This window comes from Corvus kubaryi, unplaced genomic scaffold (assembly GCF_017639235.1).
Source record: "Corvus kubaryi isolate FWS band 111438036 unplaced genomic scaffold, C.kubaryi_AGA036_p1.0 37367, whole genome shotgun sequence".
Taxonomy (NCBI): Eukaryota; Metazoa; Chordata; class Aves; order Passeriformes; family Corvidae; genus Corvus; species Corvus kubaryi.
In genome coordinates this window covers 6235956-6243824 of record NW_024581119.1, presented here as the reverse complement: position 1 = coordinate 6243824, position 7869 = coordinate 6235956, and the positions used below count along the sequence as shown (strand labels likewise).

Below are 7869 nucleotides of genomic sequence, written 5' to 3'. Positions count from 1 at the left end.
GCCATCCATACACCCACCCCCAGCCAGCTAAAACCATAATTTTGCTTCAAGGGTCTTTCTCCGAGCTGAGCCCCCTGCCCAGCAAATATCCCACCTCCCAGGACCACCACACCCCTGGATCACATGCCTAACTCAGCTTCTGATGAAAAACAAGCAGGAGAGCAGCTACCCTCCATCATTTCTGTCCACTGGACACCCACCCTTCCCTGGGCAGATTTGTCTGCATTAAATCACACATAGTCCCACCCCTCAGATATTTGATCCACAGCCCAAACCATTTTGAAGCCTTAGCCTGCAACATTGTGTTCAAGAGATCCACAGAGGAGGTGTGTTAAAGCACTTTATTGGTGAACACGGATACCCTGTACATTCAGTTGTGTACAAAACCCTCTCCATTAACACCAGAGTGAACGACAGCCACCAGGAGCTTTGAACGCTGGCTTGGCTCCCTTCTGAGGAAGCAGAAGGGAAAATAATTTTTAAAAAATAGATTTGCCACACCAGTTGGACCCCACCAGCAAACGAGTCCTGCAGTCTGCAGCCTGGGCTGCAGCTCAGAGCATTAAAAACTTGTGGCTACCAAAGGGATGCACAAAGAAAGGCTTTGCATCCCCTGCCACACTCTGCTCAGGGTCCTGCCTCCTACTTCTGAAGCTCCACTGTCAAGTGCTGCTGTAGTTTATCAAGACTAATTAAAAACCTCATGTCAAGTGCTCTAAAACAGCAGGAAAGAGATTTCCATGCCCGCCATAGCCTCATTTGTCATCTGAGCTGCCCTCCGGCAGCAAGGCACCACTGGAGCTCTTCTTCCCTCTGTGAAGGCACAAGCCACAGTCCAGCTCCACGTCGATGTCCCCAAATTTCAGCTGGCAGGACTCATTGCAGCTGCAGGAGAGACAGTGACACTGGTCAGGGATTTGTGGGTAGTGAGAGCCACTGGCTCACCCCACCCTGCTTGGAAAGGCTGCTCTGTGGTGGCATGGAGCCCACCCTTTCCAGCCAAGCCATGCTTGGATATGCAGGGACACCCACACTCCTTGTCCCATGACACACTGGTGCATGGATTTCCCACCCCAGTGTTGGGTCTAAGCATTGCTCTTGGCCACCCCAGCCCACGCCCTGTACCAGGACCCCTCATACCAGCGGGTCATGGCAGCGTTGGTGGCCATCACCACGAGAGCACCCACGTAGTGCCAGCAGAAGCACATGGTGAGGAACAAGAGGTTGCTGGGGTCGCTCTGATCCCAGCCTGGTCCTCCCCACGGAGGGGACAGCACAAACCCAATCTGATCACAGATGAAAAAGAAGTCAGGCTTTAGCACATCCCTCCTGTTTTCAGCCCACCTCGTGCAGCTGACTGTGGACTAGAGGCACTATAACCCCAAGTAACACCTGGGGCACTGCCCTTGGCTTCCCCAAGCACCCTTGCCCCCTCAGACTGACACAAGGGTGTCAGGAGGAGGTGGATTCTCTTCAGACAATCCTTAGGGCTTGCAGTGCAGCATCCTGAAGAAAGATGACGTCCCAAAGGTGACGTTGCCAGTCTGTACATTTCCCCCTAGACCAAAAGCTGGGTGATTATGTGAGAGATTTCCAGATGTTTCCAGTTACTTGGAACAAACAGAGGAAGAAAATGGACCTAATGAAATTTAAAAAAATTCATGATTGCGGTTTCCTTCCCTTGGGAGCTCCGATTTCCACTTTCCATTCATTTCCAGGTCTGTCCATGCTGCTACACTACACATGCACTTCTTCACAATGGCAGCTCTGGCACTGAGCCTCATTTCCTCTTCTTATTTACAAAGATATTTGAACAGCCTACAAGTTTAACCCCAACAGATGTGCCTAAAAGGGCAGAGCAGCCCCACTCCACTTGCCTTCCTGGGTGGAAAGCTCTGAGGAGAATGCTGGATACACACTGACCTGCCAAAGCCAAGAGCCCTGGAGAAGGAAGGAGCTGGTCCTGAAGGTCTCCAGGATGATATGGTCTCGGAGGAACACCTCTAGGAGGGCACAGAAGACTCCGGCAAAGATAGCCATGGCCAGCAGGGAGTGGAGGTGGTGGTCCAGCACAGCATTGCTGTAGTCACGGAAACAGAAGAGCAAACCTGCCAAGATCCACCCTGTGTTAGCAAAGGACACTCTGGGATTTTTCTCTTAAAAGATCATCTGAAAACTCAGACTATGCTCCAGGCCTTGCCATGATCTACCTTGGGGGGAAGAACCAGAGAGCCACCAGCTGCGGTCACCACCTTCCCTCTGCAATGACCAGGCAGCCCCAGCACCGGCTCTGCTCTGCCCCAAGGAACCCCTGTGCCTACGGAGCTCCCTGTGCCCCTGTACCTGTGGGGATCCCTGTGCCCCAGCCAGGGCTGCAGGAGGAGCATAGGGATGTGCACCTTGAGCTCAAAAGATGGTGGGGAGCTTTGTCTCAGGGTCTGTCCCTCTACATCCAACCAAGGTGGGGAGATGACACCTTTTTGTAACTCCAGAGCGAGCAAGTTGCTGGCCACCAGGAGAAGCACAGATCCCTCAAGCATCCCCTGTGGCATCCAGCTATGGCTGAATCCATATTTAGGAGGAGCAAGGAGGGGGTGACAGTGTCACACAGCCAGTGCCATCGTGCATCCACACCCCTTCCAGCTCTGCCTTTGGGGCTCCTAGACTGCCCAGGAGCCGTCACACCCATGAGCACGGCAGCAATTCCTTATTCCGTGTCCCCTCCTCCCCCAGCACCAGGTGCAATTCACCTTCCACGAGCAGAGCCAGGGACAGCGAGAGCCGGTCCAAGCCCGGTGGCAGCTTGAGCGGGGAGTGTGAGATCAGGTCTGTGATGCCAGAGAGGAGGAAGAACAGGTAGATGGTGGAGTAGTGCCAGGGGGTGAGGTCAGTCCAGCTGTGCGTCTTGGGGCTGTACAGCTGCAGGTGGGGACCCGTGGGGACAAACTGCTCCACCAGTATCCCTGGGCAAAGAGAGAAAAAGTCACTTTTCCTTATACACAGGGAAATGACAGATCTGAGGGAGTGTTCCTTTGCAGGGATGAAGCCATAGTGGTGTTTGCCCAGGAGAGCAACAGCAAGGTCCCGTCCCAGGGCGTGCCACAAGCATGTCCCCAAGCCCTACTGTGCCAGAGGTTTCCCACTACAAACAGCCCCAGCGTCGTGGGGAGAGTGGCTGCTGTGTTAGTAGATATTGGGGCAGGGACTCACCATCGTAATCTCTTACCTACTAGAGCAAAGAAAGCTTTGACTGCCCCTTCGAAGAGCTCTGCGCGCCCGCGGCCCCGCTGGCCCTCGGCGTCACCTCTCCTTCTGAGGTACTTCAGGGGGTACCGCACTGACCACCACAGGCCAAAGGCGAAGAAGAAAGTGCCCCGGAGGGCACTGCCCAGAAAACTTGTTGGCATCGGGCTCGTTCTCCGGACCTGCAAGGACAAACAGCGCCTGATGGCCAACCTAAAGCATCCCCAAGGGAGTTGTTGGGCTGCTCAGCATCCCCAGGGATCCACATCCTGACAGAGCAGGTGCACATGGCTCAGCTCAAACAGGGAGTACCAGAGATGGATATCAGCACGGGGAAGCTGCCACTGTGCACCACTGTGTGTGTGTATTTGTATTCCTGTGGCTGCACATAAAATCATCAGGACTTCGTGCCACACAACAGTACATTAGTGCCCAAGAATGCGTAACAGCTATTAGGAGAAGAAACACAACAAAGTTTTTGCCAATAAAAGCAACATGACAGTTATTTGCTTAGACCATGAACTTGCTCCAAATGAGGCAATTACCAGGGTGTGAAGTCAGTGCTGGATTAGGACCTCCAGCCAGTGAAGGCTTTTCTGGGCTGTGCAGGAGGAGGCAACCCAGGAACCACTACCCCTTGGAAAAAGAGCCTCATGCATATTCCACGCAACCTTTGTGTGGCACACAAGTGGTGATTTGACACAAGAGATAAAAGCCTTGACTAAGTCAGATCAATGCCAGAGTACCAACCAAGAAGGATGGAGATGAGCAAAGGTACACCAAATTTATATCCTGCAAAGTATTTCAGCCCATACCAAAATTCCTGAGAAAAATCCCAGTGTAGCAAGCACAGAAAGGAATAAATAATGATCTAAGAGTTTCTAGCATTGTTTTACCTTGGGATGGTCTTGTTCCCTCCAGAAAGACCTCTCTCCTTGCTCTCTGTAAGCTTCTACCAGCTAAGGAGGACTCACTTTTCTCCTCCTCATGGGCTTTCCAGTCCTTTTCTGCAGCTCAGATGTGCACAGAGGAAGGCATTACTCATCCCAAAGCTTCCACACCGACCTGCCCTTGCATCACAAATCACATCCTCGTTGTGTTTATAAATACCAAAGCAAATTACAGAGGCTGGATGAACAACTCCAGCACGTTCTCCGAGTCCTCCCACACTAGAAAGTAATTAGGCACTGCAAAACAAGGGTAGGATGTGGTGTGGCAAGTGCCTGAGGTGAGGGAGAGATCGGCAAGACGTTCCAGGTTGGGTTTTGGCTGCAGAGCCGGCATGGGTCAGACTGGCTCAGCTCCGTGTGGTAAACACAGGACTGGAATGTAGAAACCATTGTCATCCTTTGCATCTCTGGGACACAGGCAATCTGGGAAAGGCTCAAATCTGTGCTAAGGCTTCCTTTCAGGATGGAAGTTACTAAACAGCCTTTCAGGTAGGTGAGAAATGCCCCAGCCAGGAGCTGGGGATCAGGGATGGCTCTCTGCTCTATTTTGGGTGCCTACATTAGGGTGAGATGGCTGATTCCCCAGGAGAACCCACGTCTTTCCTGATTATAGCCTGGACATCCCAGCCAGGACACTTATTTTCCCTGCACAGACATCTACATCCGAAGTGACTAACAACAAAGCCCATTTAAGCACAGCACAACTGCGTGATATATAACCAAATTTTACCATTGTCCTACTTGTGACTGCAAGGGCAACAGCCTGAAGCTGGAGTGCACCCTGATCAAGAGACTTGTCAGGAACATTAATTTGACATGATTAACTGGTGGAGAGAAGGAGAGCAGAGACATCCCAGAGCCCAGAAACGACAAACATGTCCCACCTGCAGCTCCAGAGGCTGCTCCAAGCCATGCCAGCATCCGGGATTAACCTGGGGATCTGTTGCCCCACACCCACCTGCCATCTTCCCCTTCACCTGAGTTACCAGCAGACCCAATCTGCTGTTTCAGAGCTGGAATCTCCTACCCTGACCATCCCCCTCCCCAGCAGAGCAGCCTTGCTCTTCCTTGCAGTGCCAGGGACCCTTTTGCTTTGCAACCCCTCAGCAGCCCAATCCAGCAAGGCTTTGGGGAGTTGTCACGAATCTCCTTTGCTTCCCGGCAACTGGAAACAGCCCTTCAGCAGCCACCATGGATCCCAGAATGGTTTGGGCTGGAAGGGACCTTAAAGCTCATCTCATTCCGACTTCTTGCTGTGGGCAGGGACATGTTCCACTGGATCAGGTTGCTCCAAGCCCCGTCCAACATGGCTTTGAACAATTCCAGGAATCCTGCCATGTCCTGGGGCATCTCTCTTGTAGCAGAGATGTCCCAAACCACCATCAGACAAGCAGAAGCTTGCATGTAACTCACTAACTAAAAAAAACCCCAAAAACCAAAACAACCCTCCTTCTTTTATGAAACATCCACTATTCTGCAGCAAAACCAGACGTTTCCAAGCAACAGTCCACTCGCACAGCTCACGTATTTGAGGCACAGGAAAACAACCCCCCACATTCACAGAGCCCCTCGACCAGCCCAACGAGCCCAGCCCTGACACCCTGACCCCACTGGCTTCCCCCACTCCAGCTTTGGAGCCCACGCTCCCATGAAAGCTCATTTAGCTCCAAGTAAGTGGCAGCCAGGAAAGAGCAGAGACACCAGGTTATTTATTCCTCCTGGGAGCTGGTCTGTCTGTCAGAGCACTTGAAATATGGCTGCAGTCAGAAGTTATTACCTGAGCTGCCTTTCTCCTTCCACAGCTTCCAGGCTGTGAAGCTCCTGCTTAATCGCCATAGGGGAGCTGCCTGCTGTCCTGACAGAGCCTTGTCTGACTGCTTGCAGCCTCCTCAGGCTTGGCTTGGGAAGGACAGCACTCCTGCCCTGCTCCCAGGCTCTCCCCTGGAGCCATTGCAGCTCCAGACCCATCACCATCCATGATTTTGACCTCACTTGCTCTCATGGGGGGATTGCTGCTGTCCCTCTGGACACACCAGTGTTCCATACAAGCACCCATGGGTGCAACCATCAGCATTCCAGGACAGCCAACTTGTGTGCAGAGGGCAAGCTCAGCACCTGGCCACAGGCATTTGGAGGGTCTTCTCTTTGTGAATCCTCCTTCACCCTTGAACACTTCCAGGGATGGGGCAGCCACAGCTGCTCTGGGCACCCTGTGCCAGGGCCTCACCACCCTCACAGGGAAGAATTTCCTTCTAATATCCCATGTAACCCTTCCCTCTGGCAGTGGGAAGCCATTCCCCCTTGTCCTGACACTCCAGGAGTCCCTCTCCAGCTCTCTTGGGGCTCCTCTAGGCACTGGAAGGGGCTCTGAGGGCTCCCCAGAGCCTTCTCCTCTCCAGGCTGAACAACTCCCATCCTCTGCTATGATGCGGCTCCAAATCACAATAACCTCCCCTAAAAAAGGGCTAAAGCCAGAGATTTCTGGCACCATCAGCACCACTTCCACCGGCCTCACCCACAGCTGTCATCAAGCTGAACCTTTGTCTCTCAGAGAGGTTCTCCCCACGTGCCTTCTTCCCAAGTTCCCACAGCTGTGTCCATTCCATGGCACAGCTGCTCACCAGTGTGTGGATGGAAGAATTTACCTGTGACTCCTGCCGGTCCTTCTCCCTCTCCAGATGTGTCAGCAAGGAGGTTATTACTCAGAAGAGGCAGATAAAGGGAGAAGCCACCATGGGGAGGTGCCCCTCAGACAGGATGTTTGGAGCTGAACATCCTGAGGGCCAGTTCGAAGCACCCTGAGTCAACCACCTTTCACAACCTGGGCCACCTCCCGTCTGCTATTAAAAAAACAGCAACAGCTCTCCTGGAGTTTGCCACAAAAATCAGCATAAGCAGCCAATTTCTGTTCCCATGGCAACCACGTATATTCAGTTGTTACAGTGGGGCTGGGGGTGACTGGGGAAAGAGCCAGGAAGAGATAAGGCGGCAGTGAGGTCTGACAGGGCTCTGCTGGAAGCCTCTGAGCTGGGTTGCCAGGGACACGATAACCCTTTTAGGGGGTCCAATCTTATAAAAGTTGCCTGAGGGCAGGAGATTTTGGGCCAGAAGCTCGCAAAGCAGAGCAAAGTCTTTGTGAGCTCCACCTCCCAGCCCACAGCAGCTGAGAAGTGGGGGGCCATGGCCCTCTCTCCCCCAAAAGATGGGCAGGCAAGACACAGCAGCCTGTTTCCACTCATTTTTTCCTCTCTAAAGCACAACGCTGCCCTTCACCAAGCAACCACAAACAGAAGCCACCTCGAAGCTGCTGCCCATCCCACTGATGGCTGCAAAGATGAACAATGCAAGTGCTTCAGGCAAATAAATACCTCAGGCCACCTGAGTGTCCCCATGTCCTTCCACAGCACTGAGCTGATGGTGCAGAAACACCCAGCATCACCCCAGAGCACTGCCCAGGCCCCTGACCCCAGGGCAGCCACATTCCCAATCCAGCAGTTCTCCAAGGAAGTTGTGTATTTATCTCACTCGTGCTGCCAAACCCACCCCGAGCAAGCCTGCAGGACCAGCCCTGCCTGGAGCCACACGTGTGAGCCAAGGCTGGAGCAGCACTGGAAGCAAAGCAGCCTCCCCAGGGTGATGGGCTGTGGTCCAGCACAGCCAGAAAAGCCACCAAGCC

General features: G+C 53.2%; 1 protein-coding gene across 4 annotated transcripts; it reads right to left on the bottom strand.

The window, feature by feature from the left end:
* Nucleotides 1-326: 326 nt before the first annotated feature.
* LOC121667591 (transmembrane protein 45B-like) lies at nt 327-7651 on the bottom strand. Of its 4 annotated transcripts, none has more exons than XM_042034399.1 (6): nt 7562-7651; nt 3227-3425; nt 2751-2963; nt 1924-2108; nt 1141-1286; nt 327-885 (listed from the first exon to the last, which is right to left on the bottom strand). In XM_042034399.1, exons 1-6 carry the CDS (start codon nt 7583-7585, stop codon nt 756-758), a joined length of 897 nt encoding a protein of 298 aa, XP_041890333.1. In that variant the 5' UTR covers nt 7586-7651; the 3' UTR covers nt 327-755. The 4 variants fall into 4 exon arrangements, with proteins under 4 accessions (XP_041890333.1, XP_041890335.1, XP_041890336.1 ...); XM_042034401.1 differs by lacking the exon at nt 7562-7651 and adding an exon at nt 6839-6944; XM_042034402.1 differs by lacking the exon at nt 7562-7651 and adding an exon at nt 6709-6782.
* Nucleotides 7652-7869: the final 218 nt, after the last annotated feature.

Bases quoted from the DNA above. Each gene is read 5' to 3' on its own strand.
- LOC121667591 (XM_042034399.1), bottom strand. From the start codon at position 7,585: ATGGGGACACTCAGGTGGCCTGAG. The intron at 2,109-2,750 runs GTGAATTGCACC...GGATCTTGGCAG, and splicing joins CCTGGCTCTGCTCGTGGAAG to GTTTGCTCTTCTGTTTCCGT. The intron at 886-1,140 runs GTATGAGGGGTC...TCTCTCCTGCAG, and splicing joins AACGCTGCCATGACCCGCTG to CTGCAATGAGTCCTGCCAGC.